The sequence below is a fragment of the Simochromis diagramma genome, unplaced genomic scaffold (assembly GCF_900408965.1).
Source record: "Simochromis diagramma unplaced genomic scaffold, fSimDia1.1 OVJJ01000685.1, whole genome shotgun sequence".
Classification (NCBI taxonomy): Eukaryota; Metazoa; Chordata; class Actinopteri; order Cichliformes; family Cichlidae; genus Simochromis; species Simochromis diagramma.
In genome coordinates this window covers 8,291,405-8,317,286 of record NW_024387477.1, presented here as the reverse complement: position 1 = coordinate 8,317,286, position 25,882 = coordinate 8,291,405, and the positions used below count along the sequence as shown (strand labels likewise).

At 41.0% G+C, this 25,882-nt stretch overlaps 1 protein-coding gene across 1 annotated transcript; it reads left to right on the top strand.

The window, feature by feature from the left end:
• Positions 1 to 243: 243 nt before the first annotated feature.
• abcb7 (ATP-binding cassette, sub-family B (MDR/TAP), member 7) lies at positions 244 to 23,865 on the top strand. Its single transcript, XM_040015691.1, has 16 exons — positions 244 to 423; positions 1,707 to 1,790; positions 1,879 to 1,956; positions 3,121 to 3,240; positions 6,914 to 7,046; positions 8,834 to 9,102; positions 9,708 to 9,796; positions 11,007 to 11,094; positions 13,215 to 13,389; positions 13,929 to 14,086; positions 16,176 to 16,339; positions 16,514 to 16,643; positions 17,106 to 17,277; positions 19,680 to 19,783; positions 20,489 to 20,596; positions 21,917 to 23,865. Exons 1-16 carry the CDS (start codon positions 274 to 276, stop codon positions 22,133 to 22,135), a joined length of 2,241 nt encoding a protein of 746 aa, XP_039871625.1. The 5' UTR covers positions 244 to 273; the 3' UTR covers positions 22,136 to 23,865.
• Positions 23,866 to 25,882: the final 2,017 nt, after the last annotated feature.

Genomic DNA, 25,882 nt, shown 5'->3' with positions numbered 1-25,882 from the left:
GCCACACACGTACTAACGGTGTGTCACAAGGAACACAACGTGCTCTGCCGTTAGCTTCAACTCTTAAACTTCGAGTAGCTACTGCACAGACACCCGCGTTAGGACTTCACTCGCAGATGTACAGACACCGAAACAGGTCGTGTTAAAAACAATTCCTTGCCAAAACGCAGCGATTAGAAAACCTGCTTGCCTGCTAGCTTTGACACGACGTTAAAGAAGGCCGGATATGACGTACCCGGCGTGTTGACTAACTGCCCTCCTTCCTCATACAACATGGCGCTGATGTTGGCATCGCTGAAATGCGGCATTCACTTTCAAAAACGAAAACTAGCGCTTCTCATTCGGCAGACGAGCTCGTATCATGTATGGAATAAAAGTCGTAATGAGCCGGGGGCTGGCCATGCACGCCAAAGCACATATCCGGTGAGTGAGGACGGGGCTGGTCAGAGAGGACACGGTGCTTTTAGCCACCAGGCAAGGGCAGAGAAAAAGTCTTTCTAAGTAACTTTCAGGAATGATACCTAGATAGATGACTTGTTTTCTGGTTTGTTAGCGAGACAGGCGGTTGTCATCTGTTAAAAGAGCTGTTTGGGTTTGCTTTAAGTAGCTGGCTAAGTAGCTAACCCTGCATTAACTTAACGACTTAGGTTACTCATGTTATGTCATAACGTCGTTGTTAGTTTTGAATGTATGTCAGCTGAACGGAAAGCACGTCAAAGTCAAACAGGCTTCTTAAAAATACAGTTCAATATGTGTGTGTGTGTGCGCGTGCAAAGTCTGACGCCTGTCAAAGGTCCCAGTCACGTGTTATCGGTCTTTACTGAAAACTTAGACAAGACCGTCCCACCCTGTCAAACCTAGGGTAACTGTCATGTCACGTAAACGCGCTGTTATAAATTATTTGGCACATTTACTGTTTTTAGAAGTTATTCATTCTTAGCTCCAACTCTTCCAAGTTGTCACATTGCCATTTAATGTGTCTGACACTAGAATGGTTCACTCTCACCTCATGTTAAGTATGCCGTTCATCTGTCATCTTCACATGGCAGGTCAAAACAGATAAGAGGGATGTTTACAGTCGTGCTGTATCTTATAGGAAATGAAAGTATCAAACATGTTAACCTATTTCACTCATAGTCACTGGAGTCTTATTACAGGGTAGGTTTACGCTCAGTTTGATCTTAAATGAACCATACAGATGCTGTGTTTTTAAGCACTCAGGTCCTGCTTGATCCATTACTGTGCTTCAATGTGGTATTTCCTGTTCTCGGTGTTTCAAAACGTTTACCAAACCTTTATTTAAAAACCAGTTTAGGCAACTTCTCTTCTGTTTGTTTGGTTTGCATAACCTTTGAACTCCGACTATGAATGCTTAAAAAATTTGCTGAAATCACACAATGAATTAAATATTTAGTACTTATTTGTTTAAATGATGTGAGCGTAGTAGTTTACCCATTTGCCTAAAGAGGTAAAAAATCCTCCATTTGATTCTGGGAGGAATCGAATATAGAAGGGAAGTGCATCCGGAGTAAAAACTGTGACAAATCAAACATGCACCGCTGCTCTTTGTTTTACATGATGTGAATTTTGGGTTATTAAATTTTACTTGCTTTTATTTACTGTTTTACACTTTCTCTCTGTGTGGTAAACATGATTATTGAAAAATTTAGGAACATTGGTAAAATCAGTGCTCTTGTGTGTTTCAGTCAAGTTCACCTCCACACCTACGAACGGCAACATGGAGCACCAACAGGAGCGAAAAAAGTCGTCAGATTTTGGAAGCTGCAAAAGTAAGTGTGTATTAAGAAATAATCACATATTGGCGTCCTGTTATTCAAATTAATTAATATAGGGTAACAGTGAATTCCCCTTCCACAGCACTTACAGGTGACAGACAAACGGACATGTTGGCACGGAAATGCAGGCGGGGGACTAAGCGCAGACCCAAAAAATGTGGTGAGTACGGTACCTTGTTTTAATGATTACTTAGTGAAACTTTTCATGCTTGGATGACATGAAACCTTTAATTTTTTTTGTTTGAAAATGCTGACCATTGTTATTCTTAAGATGACAAAACTAAACAGTGTCATATCTGTGAATCAGTTTGGTGTTACGCAGCCTTAAAGCTGATTTAAACTGCTGCATTGAATCTAGCTGTAGTTACATCATAATTGCAAATCCCTCTGAAACCTTATGCCGCAATCTAATGTACACCTACCTGGAAATGTAACCGCATGTTGCGTTGACACAGACTGTCTTATTGCTGGTCAAATGAGTTTTCTCTGTCAAATTGGGTTAGGGGGCTGAACTCTTAAACTCTTAATGGCTTCATTGCCTAATGGGCGAAACGCTAAAATAAGACTCCTGAGAATTTCACATATGTTATGTGACTTGAATAAAAGAGACATTCGTTTTACAAGAACTTGGGTTAGGTATTAATATTAACTCCACATTGAAGAGTTTAACTGAAAGCTGAGTTACATTTAATATTTCCAGATAAAACGAGTAACTGTAACGAAGTTGGGCCTTACAGAAACTTCAGTAGTGCATTAAACTGTTCATTTTAATCCTCCCTCAGCAGTTTCACACATTGCTGATTGTATTTGATTAAAAGCAGGTGCTGGGTGCACTTTCACTGTAATTTGTTAGGAGGTGCTGCCATACAGCAGCGTCGTAACATGGTGCCACCATATTGAGTGGATTAGAGGAATTACTGCATATTCTCCGGCCTGTGGAGAGTCCCTGTGGCAGATGTGTGTTGGAGCGTGGGTAAACAGCTATGCTGGCACCAGTGGGCTCTCGGCCTCAGCTGGGATGACAGCCCAGGTATCTCGTGGGACTTGTAGTGTCAGACTGGATCCCCAAGTCCACCTGGAGACTCTGCTGTCATCGTGGCTGCCATATCTCCTTGGGGACTCCTGTTGACATTTGATGTTCTACGTGCGTGCCCAGAGAGCCATCTTTAGGTTACTGGGATTGTCAACACTGAATGCTAAATGTATGGTGTTTGCCAGTATTGCCCAGTGAGGCACATTAGACTGTTAACATAGCAGTTATCCCACATATTTTACAAGGTGTTCTATTGAATAAATAAAGTTTGCTGCTGTGTCTTTTACACAGCTAAAGGAGGTGAATTCAGCTCAAATCCTGTCTGCGATGCTGTCTTATGTGTGGCCGAAGGATAGACCCGACCTGCGAGCCCGTGTTGCTCTCTCTCTGGGCCTGCTCGCTGGATCCAAGGTAAGCTTAATTTCTCTTTTATTTATTTTTATATATATCATATAAAGAGAATTTAATTAGTTTGACTGGTGATTAGCCACATTACTTGGACTTACCTAACAACAACTGATATTTTTATCACATTACTTCTGCTTTATGCTTTGTGGATTTGTTCCACCCTGAAGAAGAAGGTTAGCTAACAGCTAATGCCCTCCCTTGTGACATTAGGAGCCAGATATTCTTAGATGAAAGCAAGATACTTTGACAAAATAAACTCAGCTGATTGTAGACAGAGTTGTTAACTAGCACAAAACCCCTGCAGTCTTCACTCATCATATATTCCCACAGCTTCAGAGTCATTCTTGCATGTTGCTGCTCATTTTAATTTCTTACTGTTTTCAAAAGAGATGCATTTTAGAGAATTGGTAATTGGAAATGAGGATTATTAATTTCTCCCCTGGTAGATGTTTTAGGCAAGGACATCATCAGTATGTTAAGAAACATTTCTGTAAATCATGTACTTGGCTTTTCACAGTGAAACACAGTGACAAAGAGAGGTTATAATCCAAGGTTACCACTGGCTTCAGTTAAATCCACCATTATTAGTTATAACAGTCATCATAAAAATGAGTATTATATTTTACCAAAAAAAAAAGATTAATCAAATTTGCAAATAATTTCAGCTCTGTTTAATTAAAAATGCTAAAGACAAGAAATCAGTTTTAAAAAGTGAGAAATTGTGTTTGCTTTGTTATGCATGCATGTGTCGTTTTTCAATATAATGTATAAAAACATGGGCAAAAACTTGAATGAATGCTAAAAATAATTCACACAAATACTAATTTGGCTTTTTGACAGCAGTTCAAGCAAGAAGTTTAAAAAAAAAAAAATGTTTCTCAATATATAAAATCCAAAATATTTGATATTAAAATATTAACAGAACCTGGGGAAATCTGTGTGCAAAACCAGTGTTGAAAAGCCCTTTGTTTTTAAACCAATGTTATTGGTGTTACAGCAATGCTTGAACATTCTCGACACACTCTGATTGGCCTGGAGCGTTATGGCGTCAGGTTAAGAGGGGTTACCAGTTAGATTTCCTGCTGATTTCAGGCTTAAGAGAGGGCACAAGGGTAAACGTGCCATATCCACACTTTCTTTTTGAAAAGTTATGCTGTCATTAAACTAAAAAACGTTCACAGATTTCCAGAAAAATTGAATTTTTGAAATTCAGTACGTGCAAAAATGTAAGATCTGTGAAGCAAGTGTCATGAAAAAATGCCAGTGTCAAGCCAAGTCATTTGAATAGGTCTAACAAACTCTGTGTTAGGAAATGCTTGGTTTTATTATTTGCCACCAGCTTTTTTTTTTTTTTTGGCACTGTTGTTGTAGGATGAGACTGAAGTGAAAAGCCTGATAATGTGGATGTGAAGTGCTCTGAAGCCCAACAGATGAAATTGGGGCGTTCAGTATTGCATTCAGGACCTGCTTCATTCATTTTTAATGAAAACAAACCCCAACAAATAAACATTTACAACATGTAATTCTTGCAAGGGTGGCGTCAATTAGTCATTAATTATACCAGCATGTCATTACTTTGCAGAAAGTTGACCTGTAGCTTCACTTTTGTATACAGTGATTTTGCACATCCATTCATTTGCTTAACTGCTTATCCAGTTCAGGGTCAAGGGGTCGAGCCTGTACAGCCTATCGCAGATGTCGTGCGACAAGGGGCAGGGTACACATTGAACAGGTCCTCAGTTTATTGCAGGAAATTATGCTTTTTTGTGTAAATTTGATGTATCGTCACTGTTTATATATCTTATTGCTTTTGGTTTTCTGTCATCCAGGAAGCAATTCGATTAATGAGTGTTAGGATTTTTAAAAATTGTATCATTTTTGGCACACAAACAGCTGTACTGGTAGTTTTTTAGGATGAAGTTTTGCTTTGATCAGCTTGTCTTCTTAACTTTTCTTTGAGAATTTACTACAGTGATGCTGTGTTACGAGATACAAGTGACTCTGCAGTTGTGTACTAAAAGCTACTTTCAGCTACTCACAAGGGGTCGCCACAGCAGGTAGCTCTACTGAAACACAAATTAAGCATATTAAAACGCTAATCTTTTTGACATATATATATTTATTTATTTTAAGAAAAAAAAAATGTTCTTGCTTAATCAATTAACCTCTCTGCTCTGACCACCCTGTGTTTAAACATCATGAGCACTCACGATGGGTGATCACCTTTTGGTAAAGATCCCATGTGAAACTAAAACAGTCATGCATTTAAAACAGCGTCTTATGAAATAATTAATGGCATGCACCAATCATCGCGTGATGCATTCCCTCTTCATTTGTTGATGGTCTCTAATTTACACCCTGGAAAACAATCAGAAATTCACAGCTCCTCAATAACCGTGTCCTGCTGCCACTCAGCATGGCTCCCTCTAGTGTGTGCTAAAGAGGAGAGAGCTCATACATGCAATCCAATCTTCTCCTCCCTTTTTCCTGCTTGGCTGGAGTTAACCTTGATTTCTGCAGTATGTCTGTTTGAACTAAAAGCACCAGCAGTGTGGATGCAATTTTTAAATCAGCAGAATAATTATGCGGTTAAAGTGCATCACACCTCTGCAAGGGACATTATCGGTGACATTTTCATTTCAAATAAATGATTATATACTAGCTCTTGTTTTTGTTGCCCTCAAAGAAAGCCTTCTCTGTCTGCATGCCTTGCTATAAGCTTAAGCTAATTCTTTGTAGCCCGAAGCCTTTCTCCGCTACTTGACACAGCATCTCTATTATGGGATGACATACTGCGAGGTACAGATTGACATAGTGTCAATTTAATCTCCAGCATTGCTCGTTAATGGATTTGAAGAGCGCATCCAACCTTATCATGTATTAGTGGTAAAATTGAGGACATGTTTTGGCCCTGTGATAATAGGCTCAGGCTATTTTTGTGTCATGTTCTGTTGTCTTGGTAGCAAAGTGGCAGATATTGTTTTTCCTTGAGGGACTCAGAGGACTTCTATTGTCTGAGCATAATACCCAAGAGTATTAAGCAGGAACCCTAGAGATGCAGCTTTTGCACTTTAAATGGGCCATTATTAGGTGTCCTTCATACATCAGAGGTGGCACAGGTTTATTTCACATATATGCTGGTCATATTTTATTAAATTTATACCCCACAGAATTCGATGGGGTAAAGGAACATAAAGTAACCCCCGTGTTAGAGGTTGAGATGTTCAAATGAAATGGTTTTTAAAAATGAAAATGCTTTGCTCTGTGATGCCGTGTTTTCTGTCTGTCCTAATGCGCAGCGGACCGCCCAGCCTGAGTCACACAGCTGTCCCTGTGCTTTTAATTAGCCCTAATAACCATTTCAATTCCATTAGCAGGAAGCACCAGCCTCCTCTCCAGCACCAGCACAGCCAGTCAAAATGAAAACATATGCATGCATGCACACTACCCAGCATACCATACCATGCATACACATAACTGAATGCACCTGAATGGTAATCTTTGTTTTTACTTTGTAACAGTGGAGTTTTACTTTCTAGACCTGTGAGGTTTGCACACACAGAGACACCACAGAAAGCCAGAAAAAGAAGACTCTGGACACATATGTCAGTTTAATAGGCTATTTGAAACTGTTTCCTCCTCTGAGTGTTTTGTCCCTCTCTCTCTCCCTTCCCAGATCACCAATGTGATGGTGCCCTTCATGTTTAAGTATGCAGTGGACGAGCTTAACCAGATGTCGGGACACATGCTGAACCTAAATGACGCGCCAAGCACTGTGGCTACCATGGCAACGGCCGTGCTGATTGGCTGTAAGTCCCAGACTTGTATTGCACTGGCAGGTGCCGCGCTCATCAGATGGGACTGTGGGACTGCCTATTATCTACAGGCTGACCTTTCTCACCACATTCATATCAATGCCACGGCACAACCTCTGCTACTCGCTCACATTATTTACATTATGAGCTTCGTTCTGTGTCTGAGTTCCTTTTAATCCTCACGACCCTCTCGTGAGTGCTGAGGACGATCATGTATGATACCTGTGAGCTCTCAAGGCAAACAGAGGTGAATAGATTTATAAAGCAGTGGAGAAGAAATTGCAATGTCCTTTGAAAGTGGTTAGGTAGTTATTTTTTTCGTGCTGTGGCGAGGCCAGGGTTGCTTCTTTCACTTCTTCTTTTGGGGTCACCTTTTTCTTCTCTTTGTCTAAATGCTTCTGTGAGTACAAGAAAAGAGTCAGGAGTGAGATGTGAGATGTGACGTGCCTTCCTGATTAGCGTAGGATTTCTGGGAACTGCTGCTGGAAAGCAGTATAAAATGAATAAACATGACAATACTAACAACCACTGTAAGTCACTGTGGCCTTCACTAAGATCAGCTTGTAAGCTCTGTATGCTAGCCCTGTAGCCACTTGTTCTAATAAGCCCACTTAGGTCTTATACACTAATACTACAGTTGAAGCACATGACGGGGGCTCAAGATGAGATGAATTGGAGTGACAAAGAAAAATGAATGAGGAAAGAAAATGAGGATGCTGTTACAAAAGGGAGATTTCATTTTTTTAAGATTCTTCTTCGTGACACAGAGGACACAGTGCTTGTAGGTTGCAGTGTCTGGTGTAATTTGGCTGAAAAGGGTGCACCGTGCTCATCCTACCTTGTCAGATGTGGACACATTGTTCATTAGATGAGCATTCCTATTTAACGCCACATTACAGCCCCACGAAGAGCGGCAGACAGAGCGATTATTGCCCTGACTTTGGTCTCAGCAGATGTGCCATGTATTCACACAACTCAGTGAAATCACCACAGGAAGACCACATGTCATTCAAACACAGGCTAATATCAATTTGTGACAGTCATGCTAGCCATCTGCTTGTAAAACAATTTATGAGCAGTATGAGAGCTCAGATGAACTGACTTTTCTTTTTAGTATTTAGTTGGAGTTGCTATCGGACTGAACAGCTCAGTTTTCTTGCTGTATATTAATGATCCTTTGAAAAAAAAATCTTATTATTGGATAATTTCTTTAACATGAAGACATGCTTGCTTCCACTTCTCTCCTTCACTGAAAGTCTAGACGCTGCATTCAAATTAAGCCTGTTTATTGACAACTTGATCACATCTTTACATTTCATTCTTATAAAACCTCGTCTCTGTTGCTCTGTTCTGTCGGTATACACGCTCAATGCCTTGCTGAACACTCGGATACCCTCCCTCCCTTCAGTCTGCAGTGAGCTGGCCCGCTATAGTAGTGAGGCTTCAGACAGCATTCTGCTTTGTAATTACAGAGGGGAGACTGCTGCTGTAGCATTGCAGGGCTTGCAGACCAGAGATGATGCGAAAGACTTGTCTTGCCACCTCATACGATCCGTCTCCTCAGAGTAGTCAATGAGCCTAAAACCTGTCTAGTCTTAAGTGCCTCAATGCGCTGCGTTCTGTTTAATAGGACAAGACAAGTGTGGGTCATATTCTTGTTTTTCTGCCTTTTAACAGTCTCCCGTGGTCAGGATGGCAATAGTTTCTCACTTTCTGCAGTTTAAACCTCCCTGCTTTTCACAGCAGGTGTCCTAAACTCTCCATCTCCTCCGCTATCCCAGATGGTGCCTCACGGGCTTGTGCAGCCTTCTTCAACGAGCTGAGGAACACCGTGTTCGGCAAGGTGGCCCAGAGCTCCATCCGACGCATAGCAAAGAACGTCTTCCTGCACTTGCACAATCTGGATCTGGGTTTCCATCTCAGCCGACAGACAGGGGCGCTGTCCAAGGCCATCGACCGCGGCACACGGGGGATCTCTTTTGTCTTGAGCGCACTCGTCTTCAATCTCGGTCCCACGGTCTTTGAGATGGCCCTCGTCAGTGCCATTTTGGTGAGTTATAGGTGTAAATGAAGACACAAACTACCACACAGTGTGCTTATGCATTCTTTTTCAGCTTTTACTTCTTATTGGTGTTGCTGTTTCAGTGATTGATGTTAACATCACCTTGCCACTCCTCATAGCCGATTTCCCGGAAATTAATTTCACAGATACTATCTCATTTACATTTTAAATGGAATATGAATCCCTGTGAACTTTTGGTGGGCCCATTAGTGCTAATGATGAAACCTAAAGCTTTCTTGCATCTTAATGTCCTCCTGTGGAGTGTGCCCTAAACAGATGCCCCTTCTTCCACTGAAAGATGGGCTCATCTTTTAGTTCGTGCTATTACTCCACTGTGGATGATCAGATTGCCTGTAACAAGTGCAGACTCCACTGGCCAAATAGCTAAAGCGTTATCATGAGTACTTCTTGTCTTTTCCTATTCATTTGTAACCATTGCTTTCACAGTGGAATGATCAAAAACAATACCCTCTGAAAGTACCGTGTGACGCTAATAGATTGGTCTGATGTGGTCTCTTGACTTTTATCACAGTGCTGTTGAGTTACAGCATGTAAAAGATGCTTCTTCCTGCCTGTGCTTTTCTCCTCTGCAGTATTACAAGTGTGGCGGACAGTTTGCAGCAGTGGCCTTGGGTACCTTATCAGCGTATACCATTTTCACAATTCTCGTCACACAGTGGAGGTAGGATTGATGTTTTTTCTGCTTTTTTTCCTGTGTCTGCCTGTTGTTCAGATTTGTAATCGCTTCAAAGGTTAACATTTCTGTGGCTCTCTGCATTGTAAAAATGCTCACTTTGAAATCCACAAATCAGCCACGATTAAAGCCACCGACAAATTACATAAGATTGATTACAATGCAGTGTTCTGCTTTGAGACCTTGGGTCCTTTCATCGATGTGGTTGTTTCTTAGAAAAGTATCAACCACCTAAAGAATGTTTTTGAAATTGGATGAATATGTTAAAAAATGTTTCTTGGTACCAGAAACTTTTTGATTTCCAATTACAACCAGTTTGTCAGACAATGTTTATCTATTTGCAAACAAAGTCTGCACAAATGCAGTTGGTTAAAAGGACTTACTACAAAGTGGTAATCAAAGACCAGAGCACACAACTGGAATATTTTGTGGCTACACTGAAAGCTATGAAATATTAGCTCTTTGCTCCAAGAGGCTAAGCCATCAAACGATAGTCGATGGTTTCCCAAATTGCCTAAATTTTGCCGCCAGCCAAGTACAGCCTCCTTGTCAGCACCTCTGTCTGATAGTAACGGCCTCACATTGTCCACCCACGTTGGATAAACTGCTCATTAACTGCTAGAACATGACAAAGAGCCTCTTTTTAAAACTTCTCAGAGCCCAGTCTGTTCGAATGCTCATGAGATGTATTAAAACAAGCCTGATCCGTGGCAACACCAACCCATTACACATAAGGATTCGCCAGAATTTGCACCAAACTCCCGTTTTCTATCATTTTTGATAGAGAAAAAAAAATCCAGTCACTGTTTTGATTTTCAGTTTGTCGATAATGAAATGCATGTAATAGCATTTCATATTCAAAAGCAACTTCATCATGGCAATAATGAGTAGACCAAATTTACAAGCTGTGCATTACTCACATTAAGGACTGGAATTACCAGTCACACTGAAGCTATTATTTCAAAGTAGGAAGATTTCTCCCAGGGAAGAGAGTCAGCAAGACTCTACTCTATTAAGAAAGAACTCCTGTGAACATTTAATTGATACTGTTGCATGTAAATTACTTAACCAAATAAATTTCAAATATTTACTTCAATGGAGCTCCAACTGCCAGTGTCACAGTCCGGAAAGGTCCATGACCCGGGTTTTTGTACTGATGCAAGTGACTGCCATGTTGTTCATGTGTCTGTGCACACAGGACTCGTTTCAGAATAGAAATGAACAAAGCAGACAACGAAGCAGGCAATGCAGCTATTGACTCGCTGCTCAACTACGAGACTGTTAAGGTGAGTTTCAAATGCCCCTCACACACACACACACCTGTACACACCTACCAAATCTGCTCCTTGAGCTGACTTTGGCCAGGCACATCGATATTAACAAATGTGTATGTCACCATCTAAATATTTATATTATCTATTTGAGGTCTATAATACAGTGGCCCTGAGAGGCCAAACACCAGCAATAAGAAAAACGCTGCAAAAGCACTCAAACCTTGGCTTGGAGAATGGTTGTTATTATGTTAGACGAAATTTCAGGAAAATGATTTAAAGCATGCTTTTTTTATATATGTATAAGGTCAGAATGTTTGTAAAACATGGATTAATTATTTCAGAATCATTTTTATCTGTCACATGAGACCAAAAACCTCAAATTATCCCAATTCATAGACTTGGAATTCTTTTGCATTTCTACTTGAATATATCAAAATATTTGATTAATTCTCTGTTGGTTATTCCATCAGCTATTTTCTTTTCAGCTCTCACACATTATAAAAGCATAATTTCCTGTGTTTTTACTTTTCTCATATTTCTTTGTCTTCATTTCTTCCTCTTAATTCTCTGCGGCACTCTTCTTCTCAGTATGAAATTGTCCACCATTTCTGTAAATGTCACTTCAGTAGCTACAAACAATGAGACATTTATCACCGGACACTCAGGACTATTTTCACGGTTTAGTCAATGGCCCAAATTGTGTCACAATTATAGTTTTGGACTGAAAGGTATCTGCCACTGGGGGCTTTAAAAATATAATAGAAATGTCATCTGAAGTCCTGGGTGGTTTATGAGTGAGAAAGAGTCTCACCTGCCTGATGTGATCAGTAAAGGTTACTGTAAACTTTTCTCAAGGTCACATTACCTTAAAACTCTATCTTGTTCAGTTTTAAATCTCTTTTTAGGTAATCTTTTAGTACACAGCACAAACACAAACATAATCAGTGTCGCGTTTCATTGCTTCGTTGGCCGTTGCAGATATATTTTGGATACCATGTTATTTTCTTTGCCGTATTATTTTGCGTCCTGTTTTTCTTAACGTTTTGTTCTGTGTTATTTTGTGTCATCTGTGTCAATGCGGCCGGATTTAGCATCACTCTGAGCTGTGAGTGTGCATATGTAATTAGATCTCCGCCCACTCAGAAATCCGTTCCACTTTCACAAAGGGCTGGATGAGAACCTGAATACGGCTCCTTGCACTGCTTCGGTTTGTCCTCCATGCGCTACTTTCTAGTCTCGCTTATTCGGTGCATTTCCTTATATGCAAATCAGTGGCAGGTCTGTGTCCGCACAGCACCACTGCCGTTAGCTAGAGAAGCAAATCGCCCACTTAACCAGAGCAGAGAAACAATGATGCAAGCTAAACAAACAGCCGTGCAGCAACAATATTAGGTAATTGGCAGCAGAGTTGAGGAGGATTGTTATGATTATATTGTTGTTTTATGTGCCGAATTTAAGAGATGTGCAGGAGAGTGCTGGTAGCTGAGGCTCTTTCTTTTTTCCCCCCTTTAAATGATAGCTGTATGTCTTAATCAGAATTAGTGCTGCTTGTGTGGTGTAACACTTAAAAGAGCTATGTGCACTCCGTTAGTAATCTAGGTGTCTGTGTAAGCTGCTACAGATGTAAACACAGAGGATGATGACAATGTCGGTGATGAAAAATCTGCAGCAATTCTTGTTTAACTTGCACGGGATGTTTAGGCTTTTCTCTTTCTTTTTTTTCTTGTTCCAGTTGTCGAATAATTGTAACATTTGTTGTGATTCTGCTATTACCGTTTTACTGCCAAATCTTCACCATGCAAAGATAAGGCAGCTGTATTGCTTTCCACATCCTTTAAAATCTAACGGGAGCAGATTAAGAGGCAGAGACATGAAAAAGTGCTTTAGAGGCCAACTGAGACCCAGACTATGCCCAGAGCGGTCACAGAGAACAAATGCAGCCTCGAGGCAGGCTGCGCAAAAGTGTCTATCTGGCCGACACGGCTCTCCATGCTTCCTTAACCTTTAACCATTACCATATTTGAGTCTCTCCCTCTTTCACTCTCGACTTACTCTTTCATTCCTTTTGTGAATGTTCTCATTGTCTCCGTGGCCTGTGCTCTGTGTCTTAATACTTCTCATCTCTGCTGCAGTATTTCAATAATGAAAAGTACGAAGCTGAAAGGTATGATGGATTCCTGAAGATCTATGAGTCATCCTCTTTAAAAACCACGTCCACACTCGCCATGCTCAACTTTGGTCAGAGTGCCATCTTCAGCGTCGGCCTCACCGCCATCATGCTGCTCGCTAGCAAGGGCATTGCAGCAGGTGAGTGTGGAGCTTGGAAAGGTGATACGTAAATGTCTGTTGTGGGCTTCCGATTTCTTTTGAGCCATAAATTGAATTGGATCCATGTGTAAAGGTAAAAAAAAACAAAAAAAAACTTGCTAGACTGACTTGAGCTGAATATAACTCTTCATGCCAATGATTTGTGGTAAGAACACAATGGAAATAGGGTTTAGACATAAATAAGTTTAAACATCTCAAAATAAAATCAAATGGACCGATGAAACTGGAAACGAAAAGTAAACTCTGCCTGAACTGCATAATAGAAACTAAATGAGAACAAAACACAGCAAGCATGAAAAAGTGGCATGAATAGGATATAAAATAGCTTTGATGCAGAAATTGAAATCACAGGGGGTGGAGATGGTTTGTCTACTTTCTCAGCTTGAAAGAAAGAGAAGGAGGAAAAAAAGGTTTGGCTGTTATTTATTTTTTTGGATCTTGCATCCAAAGATGCATACATGATACAGTAGAGCAAGAGCATGTGCATCGCTGTAAGCTGTTCTGTTGCTTTTCTATAGGTACGATGACGGTGGGAGACCTGGTCATGGTGAACGGGCTGCTCTTTCAGCTCTCCCTCCCTTTAAACTTCCTGGGTACAGTGTACAGAGAGACCAGACAGGCCCTTATAGACATGAACACTCTTTTCACCCTGCTCAACGTCGACACCAAGATAAAGGTAACTTATCGGCCTGTCACGCGCTTCTTCACATTTATTTTTTCTCCTCCTGACGGTAGAGAACGGAATAGGTGAATCAGAGCAGAATAAATGAATCTCCACAGAGTTGAATCTTAAAAATTGAAGATAAAGGCAAGTCCAAAATGTGATGAAGTCTGTTACCCATCCATTTTCTCCAGCAGATTTAAAAAAAAAAAAGCGAGCGGTAAAAGATTTTAACAGCAGACTGAGTTTCTCTTATTGCTGCATGACTAACCTATGCACGTGTTGTAAAAAAAAATGATAGGTTGCAGTCAAACATAGTAATTACGTGATTCATGTGACTCAGGTGCTTCCTCGTCTATTGCCACTTGTAGTGCATGACATTGCTCGCTGCATTAATGCGATCAGTTTGGGGATATCATGGGAATTTCTTGTGGATCTATCGGCTGCTTACTTAGTGATTTATTCAGTGTTTTTTAGTTACTAAACAGTGGTCATTTTAATTAGAGCATCCATAATTTAGTCTGAGTTTTGTAGTATATTAAAAGCTTTCTTTAAACCCCCTCCAAAAAAACTAGGCCTTGTTTCCCTTGTTTTTATAGTTAATTTCACTCCAGTGTTTCAGTTAATTTGTTGTGTTGCAATTATCTGTTGGACTATACAAATGATAAACTTGTTAACTTGCCTAATATTTGTGTTGTGTTCCAGCGCAATTATTGATTATGACTAGTGGTAGCAAAACAGACAGAAACAAAGGAGTGTCAGTGGGGAGAAATGAAAGGTCAAACTGCACTTAAGTGAATGGCTTTCTGTTAAAATTGCTACACTCATATAATTTTGGTCATTAGTGATTACTGAGTGCGCTTTCAAAGCACGGTATTGGTCTGTCTCATCCTGTGGTTACAGGAGAGGTTGAAGAAGCTGGCAGCCTCTTAAAGTTAATTTTTTGCCTTGTTAATGTTTTTTTGTTGTTAACAAAAGCCACTTCTGCCTGCAGTGCAGCTTTCTCAGTGTCTCCTTTATTGTTCCCCTGCCAGCTGAGGGTGCAAATAACAATTCTATCAGTACTTCCTGAAAAATGACTAAAATAATGAAATAATTGTGGGATTAATCTACCACCAGTGCACAATTTCATCCTATAGAAATTAGGAACGTTTAGACAGATCCTGCTCTTTAAATTATAAAATGCCCAACATTTGTACAATTTCTAATCTGCAAACCTCATATTTATTTGATTTTCTTATATCATGGGATGTTTCATTGTATGGATCGTTTTCCTTTCTTTGTTTTAGACAGCCTATGTTGCGTCAGAAGAGTGCACTTAAGTGCAAATGGGCACCTCCTCCCTAACAATACAAAGGCCATTCTCATCTGCAGCCTGTAATTACAGTCAGAGAAATGAATCTGTCCAGTTACTTTTCTCTCATCAGTAATATTCCTCTCCATTGTAATTCCCAGTGGAATGGCGCTGCCCAGCAGGCCATTACTGTCTGAGTATGTGGGGGTTTTGTTGGGGTCTTTTTTTGGTAACACACTGGCCAATTATGTAGATGTAAAAAAATTTAAAAGTCTCCCTCTCTTGAAGCTGCAACACTAAATAAAAGACAAATTATTTTGGCTTTTTTCCCATGTCGCAGGGTGTGAAATTATCATCTGTTTATACTAATGGACTGAGAGTTATTTGTATTAATTGACTGAGGTGGATAGTGTGTGATTATGTTGCTATTAGGTGGTATAGACATTGAGCAGAACATGCTTTTACTCTGAAGCTAAGGACAGCGTTTTATTCACTGCTGACCTTGGCTGCATCGCCGCACTGTGACTGAGCTCAGTATGTACCGAAAGTTTTCACGCCTATTGATCCTTCAATCACTGTGAAGGGCAGCGTGTGAAGATTCATACGGCCTTTTTGAAACGACCTCTCAAATTTGCTGTGAATGTCTCGCTTTATGCAGTCCATGTAGGCTCCGTGCTCCAGCAGTATGCCTCTTTACAAGGTGTTGGAGTAATGTTGCATCATGTTGAGCCTTCTCTGCCAGTGGCTGTTCTGGATCCTTCTCTTCTTTTTCCATTTTGCCTGTCTTAACCCTCTGATGGTGCGCTCTAGGAGAAGGATCTCGCCCCACCATTAACCATCACACCACAGGAGGCCACCATCCGCTTTGAGGATGTCTATTTTGAATACCTGGAGGGCCAGAAAGTCCTAAACGGAGTGTCCTTCGAAGTACCTGCTGGGAAGAAGGTGGCTATAGTTGGCGGCAGCGGGTCGGGGTAGGTAACCTTTTTGAGATCTGTGCTGTACGTTAAACCTTTAACCCAGCCCGTGTCATCTTATTTGCATGTCTTAGACAGTCTTATCACATATCATCAGTAGAGTGGGGGGTGTAGCTCCCCCCAGCTCACAGACAGAAGGATGCTGACGATTGGTTCCATGTCTGGTTGCAGGAAGAGCACCATTGTGCGGCTTTTGTTCCGCTTCTACGAGCCCCAGCGGGGGAACATCTACATAGCGGGGCAGAATATCCGAGACGTCAGCCTTGACAGCCTGAGGAAGCTTTTGGGGGTTGTTCCTCAGGTATGAGAAAATCCATCACAGAAATAAACAGAAATGAAAAAGTGTTTTTATCAGCCACACAGAGATTTTTATTTATTTTATTTTGTGTTTTTGGCGGGGGTGGGGTGGTGGGGTCTGAACCTTCTCCTCCTCAGAAGAAGCACATGGACCTTTTGTCTCTAAGTGGTAAAGGTAATAATATATTGTTAGTGATTAAGCACAACAAGGGGGCAGCAAAGAACAATGTAACATTAACCATTAACAATAGCATTCAGAAATGAGCTGAATTCAGTTTGGTTTTCACTGCAGTGAGCTCAGAGGCTGATCTGAACAGATGGTACATGCACATATTTTTGTCATTTGCTTCCTTCACGTTCTCCCTCTTTGTAACTGCAGTCTTCTGTTTCTTTCACTGCTGCAATTAAAAAAACAAAAAAAATAATCTCTGAAGCCTTATTTTTTTCTTAACTGTGTTTCTGTCAGGATGCCGTTCTGTTCCACAACACCATCTTCTACAACCTGCATTACGGGAAAATCAACGCCACGTTAGAGGAGGTCTATCAAGTAGCTCGTCTAGCAGGCCTCCATGACGCTATCCTCAGGATGCCCTATGGCTATGACACCCAGGTTGGGGAGCGGGGCCTCAAGCTGTCAGGTTAGCTGCATCATTATGCCTGCTGTTTAAGTACGCTCTTTCCATGCAAGCCACGGAAAAGCCTTGTTTTGCTTTTTTCTGGATGGTATACTACACTGGAAAAAAGAAAATCACACCCATTCTCTTAATAATTTGCGCGCTAATAGTTCCACATTATAATATAGTAGTTATACAGAAATCTAAGACTGGCTGTTTTTCTTGTTTGTTTGCTTTTTATTATTTTCACTGAAGAGTATCCACTGGTTCCATTCATTTATTTTAAAATCACACAAAAAAAGAATGATTCATAACAAATGGAATTTTCTAAGAAGAAACAAAAAAATGGGCTTCTTATTTAGTTATTTATGTTCAAACAGCTAAAAGTCCAAAATCAAAACCATTGTTGAAACCATTTGTTGGAAAATGTTATAACAATACATGTTTTGAGCCCTATTTTGCTTAATCAGTTATCAACTACTTTTTGTTTATGTTATTTCACTGGATTGTAAATTGTATAACTTTATAAATGTTTAATTAATAGCGAAAAATTGATTTTTTTCTAAGATGAAAATATAAACGTAACACAGTTTAACTGACTATATACACTTAGAAGCCACATCATTAGGCACACCTGGCTAGTACTAGCTTTGACCTCTTTTTTTGGCCTCAGAACTGCCTCATTTCTTCATGGGATGGATTCAGAAACATGCTGGAAACATTATTTTGGTCCATATTGACACGAAAAGATCTCACAGCTGCTAAAGATTTTTCAGCTGTACATTCATGATTGGAATCCCTCGCTCTACCACATTTCAATGGTGCTCTGTTGCATTGAGATCTGGTGACTGCGCAGGCTGTTTAAGTGCAGTGGAATCACTGTCGCGTTCAAGAAACCAGTCTGGGATGATTTGAGCTATGTGACATGGCACATGTTATCCTGCTGCAAGCAGCCATCATAGGATGGATACATTACGGATAAGGTCAGCAACAGTACTCAGGTAGACTGGTGGCTTTAAACCATGCTGTGTTGGTATTAACAGGCCCAAAATCTGCCACCATTTCACCCCATCACTAGCCTGAACTGTTGATACGAGTCAGGATTGTGCTGCTCTTCTCTTTGTTGCCTTCCTATCAACTCAGAGGAGTCTGACTATTCCCCTCTTATCTCTGGCATCAACATTTTCATCCAGAGAACACAGGATATTCTCTCTCGCTCTTTCTTTTTTAAGATCATTCTCTATAAACCCTACAGATGGTTATGTGGGAAAATTCTCAATATATCAGCAATTTGTGACCAGCCCATTTGACACCAACAGCCATGCCACGTTCACTGTAACGGCTGCTCAGTTTGAACTTCAGCAGGTCATCTTGACCGTGAAGTAGGGCAGAATAAAGAGATGAAGCAATAAGTTCTCATTGTTATTTAAGAGTTGCACATGTTGTAGCTTTTCTTTCAAATAAATTCTGTTGTCTTTGTTATCAAATTCAATGAAATGAGCACATTGTTAGAAACATTAGTTTCAGCATAGTATGTTTATATGAAAGTACCATGAATGAACCAGGAGCATTGTATCATATAGCTGCTGAGCTGACGTTCCTGACATTTCGCCTCTGAGCATGGCTTTTTGAAATAGTTTTAACTGTGATTAATCTCTCGCTGTACTGTCATTACTTCAACATTTTCTTCAATTTAGTGTCTGAACTTGTTTAATGGCATGTTGCCTTACAGTTAGTCACCCTCATTTGATCTACACATGACTGTGTAGTATTAGGTTCCTAGCATCACTGTGCAACTCATTTAGCCCACGTAAACACACATAGTGTGAGCATTTTCACTCAGCATTCAAGATGCAATTACTGGCAGCACAGATTTCTTTATGTGGAGTGACAGAGTGAGTGAGAGAATGGACAAAATAAAGACATGACTAACTTCTCATTAATTTCACTGCGGCTGTACGTGACAGCTGCCTGTGAGTTTGCGAGAGGTGGGAGGGAGGAAGGGAGTGGGGGGGGGGCTGGGGGGGGGGACGAGGAAGGAGGCAGTCTGGGCTCTCAGACTCCTAACTTTCTTCATTTCTGTTCTCCACTGCCAGCAGTATTTACTCTCCCCTAACACCGCTCGCTTTCAAGTGGCCGCACACGGCTCATATGTAATAAAGGCAAAGTCAGGCACAGCGGGAGAGAAATCTTTGCGTCCTGCTGATTTTTCTTCACAATTAAATCAGGTCTGGGTTTTTTTCCTTTCTTTTTTTTCCCTTCATTTTCTTACCAGACTGAAACGTGTAGCATTGGTATAGTCTAGGTGTTGGCCCTCAGTTTGAGGTAATTATCTAGCGAGAAGGGTCAGACAGAGACTTGCAGTAACGCGTATTTCAAAGGTTTTGGCATTCGCCTTGCTATTTATGACGTCTGGTTTGTTCCAGGAGGGGAGAAGCAACGGGTCGCAATCGCACGGGCGATACTAAAGAATCCGCCCATCCTCCTGTATGACGAAGCAACCTCCTCCCTGGACTCCATCACTGAAGAGGTCAGTCTGACAGTGACAGACACTAGCACCAATTTCTAATATACCCACAAATGCCCGCTCCCGGCTGCACGCACACATTAGCATGTCTGCATACACATTTAACAGAACAAACACCCACTCAGTCACCTGCTGTAGGTACACAATAATTCAGCTCATTCCTGCGTCACATACCTGCTGCGACATACACCCGCTGCACACACACACACACACGCACGCATACCACCCCCATGTTCTCCCTTGCCACCTGCCACTGTTTTCTCCTACTTAATCTCCAGCTCAGCTTAAACCACACAGTCTTTGTAAATGTTACATTTAATGAGAAAGTTCAGCGCGCCCTCACTGAACTTCAGGGAAAAGAGTGGGGCAGTAGACGTGGTTGTTAATTGAGTTTTTTATTTCCTCTCTCTCTTGCTTCTCGTCATGATGGTGTTTTTAAATTATCATATGTAAACACTGCAAAGAAAAAAGCATATGGAGGTGGATGTTGCTGAGCAACATTGTGTTGACTTAGCTTCTCTTTCAAATCAAAGTTTGCGAGTACATTTCATATATTTCCTGTCATTCATGCTCTCTTTTTCCCCCCCTCCTCCCTTTCTTTTCAGACCTTTGTTATTGCAAACTTGGAAATATTTTCCTTTGGATTACGGGGGTACTCTTGTAAAGCTTAACAGTGTAGTAATGTTATTTGTCCTTGTGTGCATCCAGAACATCCTGACTTCAATGAAGGAGATGGTGAAGGACAGGACGTCTGTGTTTATCGCCCACAGGCTTTCCACCATCGTAGACGCAGATGAGATTATAGTACTCAATGAGGTGAGAACTCAGCCATTTATTTTTTTTACTTGATCTCATTCTGCCCTGATTAACATCTTCAGGTGTAATGCAATTTCATACGACTGCTGAGTGTGCCCAAGTATAAACACGCAGTGTGTTAATTGCCAGTCCAATTAGACGATTTTCCATTGAAGGATGATGACCCGCACTGCGTGACCCCCAGTGCACCGCTTGTGCCAGCAACTAGAAATAAGTTAGCAAGTCGTCTGTCTCTCTCCTTTCTTTTTCTTTTTTTTTTTTTTTTGGCACTCATTTATTTACCTTTCTTGAATGTACGTGATAAAAACATGCTTTGTTTAGCTTCTCTCATTAATTTCAACAACAACAGGACACTGTTGGTAGAAGTGAATGTATTATTTTCTCCATAAGGGCTCATTAAACCAGTCAGACTCAACTGGGTGTTTTGGTCAGATGGCGTGTCTTGTTTGTCTCGGTGACTAATAATGTATGGGCCAGCTTCCCAGACACTGATGAGGCCCTATCCACGACTAAACATGTCTTTCCGTGGCGCTCGCCATACAAATGGCTTTATGCGGTTTTTCGGTCAGATGCGTTTAAGTCAGGGTGGAGGTGAGCAGCGATACTTGGTGTGCTTTGCTATTGTGTGCTGCATTACAGAGCTGTCCCAGCTGCTTGGGCTCGGAGACGCTGCAGAGCACAACACAGTGAAGTCAGTTATTATCTGGAAAGAAAGAGTTCAAATAAAATGTAACACAGGTGAAGTGACATTTTCCGCCAGCGCTCGAGTCAGATGGGATAAAATGAGAAGAGGCTCTCTTTGAACTGCGGCGAGTTGAGCCTGTGCCGTTCGTGTTTCCCGAGTCAGATGGCGGGGATCAGAGGGTCGTGGCGAGGAGGCATGTTTGCGTGTGATGTCGCCACGGCGTTTGCTAGTGTCACCAGCAGAGGACTGCCTGGGGTGCTCATTAAAATAACGAGCGGAAGCAGTCACATGTTCATCCTGGGTGCACTAAAGATGATGCCAACACCTCTGCATGCTCATGGGCGGTGGGGGGAGGGGGGTGCTTTCATTTGTGTGTGACTGTGTGGGAGGGCTGTGTGGCATGTGTGTGGATTTGCGTGCGTGTCTGCGTGTTTTGCAAGAGGAATGCAACAGTTGTTGGGGAGGCGGCAGGGATTCTTATTGGAGGGGGGGGGGTGTCTGCAGAGAGAGTGGCCGTGAAGAGATGCTAGCTATGATTCTGTGTTAACAGCCCTTTTTATTGTCCTGTGAAACCCCCCACCCCCCATTTAGACTTTATTTTTTCCATATAATTTGGTTTCCTTTTCTCTGCTTAGGGTAAAGTGGCGGAGCGAGGCACCCACCAGGCTCTGCTCAGCACCGCTGGCAGCCTATACGGAAACCTCTGGAACGCTCAGAACAGCAGAATCCTGAACAGCGGCAAGAACTCGGCCGAGCCGCGGGCCGAGCGGCTGTCCCAGAAGGAGGAGGAGAGGAAGAAATTGCAGGAGGAGATCCTCAACAGTGTGAAAGGCTGTGGGAACTGCTCCTGTTGAGAGAAGCTGCCACCCACCATGTTTGTTCATCCCTCACAGATGGCCTACACTGGAATCCCTGGTCTGCGTGCTATTGGGCAGGCGGGTACATCCCCCACTACCCCACTACCCACTCCAGCCAAAACCCTGTTATAATGACTATCTCTCCTCCTCTCCATGGAAATAAAGGCCAGCGCTCGCCAAAATGGAGGAGGAGGAGCAGGAACAGGGAGCAAGAGTGTTTAGCACTGGCTGATGTCCAGAGAGAGAGAGAGAGAGAGCTTATATGCCAGTTGTCTCAGCTGAAGCAAAGCATAAGAGACCTTGTATATCACATACGTGCGTGCAAGACATCTGTTAGTCAACATGGTTGCCCCCTCCTCCTCATTTTTTTTTTTTTTGACATCAGGTTTATTGACATCTTCCTCTGCTCTGGAAACAGATGAGCGTACATGTAATGACTTGCATATGCCTTGATATTGATGCAATTTGTATTGATATGATTTTTAAAAACAATTCTTTACAAAAGGAATGAAACTTAGGTTTGGTTTTTATATATGAAGGGTGTATACGTGCAGCAGGCTGTGCTGCAGTATGTTTGCCCGTCACGTTGTTCTCGACATTTATTCTGAAAATGTGAAGATGTGCAGATGATCTGATCCCAGTGGAAGGCGATATATGTATATTTTTTATCTTGTTTGCACGAGTTATTTTGTGCAAACTAGTTCATTATCCTGTTCACACAATTATACGATAAAACTGACTTGTGGAACGTCAAGGCCTTTGTACATCATTTAGATGGCGGCACTCAAAAAAACACTGAAAAGCTCCCCCGTGAACTGCTCGTATGTCACGGTCACTTTCATGTAAGCATAACACTGAGACTAAGAGGAAGGAACTCTAATAAATCATGGACGGGTCTCACTACAATTTGAGCTTCATTTACAGGTAACATCCTAAAAGCATTTTTTTAACCATCATATCCCTTAGCCTTGGTTGACAAGCCTCTTCTGATGCAGTTATTTGGGAAGATTGATATTTTTTTGAGTGTATGACCAAAGTAAAGACTCTTTCCGTGTGAAGGTTACGTGTAGATTTGGAAAGACGGACAGTGCACACACACCCTCTCTTTCTGAGGGTTGCTTTAGTTACGAAGCATTTTTTTTGTTTGGACCATTGCTATAATTTATCTAAAAATGAAGAAATTTATCACTGGGTGTCTTTCACACTCTGCTTCATAGTGCTTTGGACTATGTTGGTGTGTTGGTACAATTCAGATTAATAAATGTTGGCTTTTCTCTAAATAACAATGATGTCGGCTCCATATGCTTGTTCTGTTTTTAATTTCAGAGCTATGACGATGTATAAAACAAGATTATAGGCATTTATTTTTTCTATCATGGTATCGGGGTTGACACGTCTAAGAGCGATCACAAGATGACACTCAGAGCAGTGCACATTTCTTAGTCATTGATTTTTATTTTTTAAAGGAATAGTTGTGAAATGTGCCTGTTTCCCAAAAGGGTTAGAAGAGACGTTTAAAATCATATGTGGTTTAAAGCTACAGCAAATTAGCATGTCTTGTTTAATTAGTACAAAATATATACATGTGTTATATGTTTTGTTTAGCAGCTGTTTTTATGCCAGACCAGTTCTCAGTCGTGCAACACATAACATGAATCTAAGTGCAATACAAAACTGGAGTTGATAAAATCTGATCATGAATTAAAATCTAAAGGTGTCTAAACTCATTAAAGGTGTTGCTGGGTTGAGATTAGCCGACGTTCATGTACAAATGTGACAGAAAATGGATTCAGGCTTTTTGTTCGTCTGCCAGAAAGTGAATCAGGCTATTTACAGAAATATTCAGCTGTCTTTATTTTGCTACTTTGACCTCCAAAAACATTCAGATTAATGAGAAATGAATGAAATGTTCGCCTTAAACGCTCACTGCTCGATTCAACGTGTCAGCTAGCATAACAGTTGAATTTTATTTGCATTAATCTATATTTATATTTGCTTTATTTGCCCTTCAAGACATCAACGTATCACTAAATTGTCTCAGTTCAGCAACAAAAATCTGGTATATCTTAAAATTGCATTTTTTTAATTGACATAAACCTCAGTACATTCAGCACCTTATGATCTCGACATAAGGTTGCTAAACAATCACATTTCTGACAAAGTTTGGTTGCATCTTGTAAAGCTGGACTAAAAATTGCTTCCACGCTCATTCTATACATGTGTGCAGTTCAAAAAAAACAGCATCTGTGGTGGCGTGTGGGTGTAGTGCACACGGCATGGGTCACTTCCAAGTGTGGGAAAACTCCATTAATGCTAAAGAACATTATCCTGTACGTTTTGGAGGAACAATACGCTGCCATCTGGATGACATCATTCTCAAGGAGCGCTTTGCTTACTTTAAGACAATATCACTAAATAAAGGACAAAAAGGCGTAAATCTGCCCCAACATTTTTGAAATGAGTTGCTGGCTTTCATTTAAAATATTTATTTTCAAAAACCACTAAAACTTTTAGCATATAAAATATTACAAATCCATAATTACAACATAAGGCCCCATTTTTGTAAAGGCTCAAAATTAACAGGGGAAACTGATGTGATCTTAAATATAAGAATTGCTTTTAATACTTGGATAGAAATCAATCTAGAACACATGAATATCACAAAATGCTGTGTTTCCTCCCTTGAGATACTCTGTCAGGCACTTACTGCAGCTGCCTTCAATTACTGCTTGTTTGTGGCCAGTTTTATACATAGTAGTCCATTTTCAGAGGATCAGAAATAATTGTAATTAGGCTTACTAGCAGGAATATCAGATTCACTGCTTGTGAGTGATGACGTCATTAGGTTTAAAAACAATAAACCTAAATAATCACTTTAGGAGATTCCCCAATGATTGTGAATACAGAGGATTCACAGCAAAATACAAACCATTAGTTGCACCCAGATCGGGCTTTTCCAGGAGTACCAGCACAGTTCTGGAAATAATTCTTTGGACAGTTCAAATTGAGATGACATTGTGCCAGAATAATGGCAAAAGAAAAAGCTCATGATCTAAAGAGTGCCGCATTATCTTTGAAACATGGTGGAGGTGTTGTCATGGCTGCCTGTGGAAACCACTGGTGTATATGGCTGTACTCTCTGCTCGGATTCAGACAAACACTGCAAAACTGACTGATCAGCACTTTACTGTGCAAATGGTTAGCCATCCAAAGCACGCCGCAAAAGCAACCCAAGAGTTTTATTAAGGTGAAGAAATGGGATATTCTTAAATAAACAAGTCACCTGATCTCAGCCTAATTAGAGGCCAGTTACTCGAGATGAAACTAAATCATGAAAAACCCATTTTTCACTGATTTAAAATTGACTGTGTTAATGTTTCAGATGAAAAACTATAAAAATTGTGTCTTTGTCCAACAAATTATGGATCTAACTGTAAAATGACCCATAATAAATATCTCTGCGTTACATACTGGATCTGTGTCAGCCACAAGAGCGGTCAAAGAGATTGTTTCAGCTTTTGCATTTGGCCCCACTAAAGCAGATACGATCTGTCATTAAGAGCGAAGCATCCAAGCTTGGAACGCAACAGTGGCACTAACACGCTCTCCTTGTGTTCATTGTCTGGTGGACAAAATGACACTGGATTCCCCTCAAGAACCCCTGCAGCGTTCTGGATACTCCTCCGGGACCGGAGACATCAGACAACATTTTTTTTTCTGTGAGGCCTTTCGGCAGGATTATAA

Bases quoted from the DNA above. Each gene is read 5' to 3' on its own strand.
- abcb7 (XM_040015691.1), top strand. From the start codon at position 274: ATGGCGCTGATGTTGGCATCGCTGAAATGCGGCATTCACTTTCAAAAA. The intron at 1,957-3,120 runs GTGAGTACGGTA...TCTTTTACACAG, and splicing joins GCGCAGACCCAAAAAATGTG to CTAAAGGAGGTGAATTCAGC. The intron at 9,797-11,006 runs GTAGGATTGATG...CTGTGCACACAG, and splicing joins ATTCTCGTCACACAGTGGAG to GACTCGTTTCAGAATAGAAA.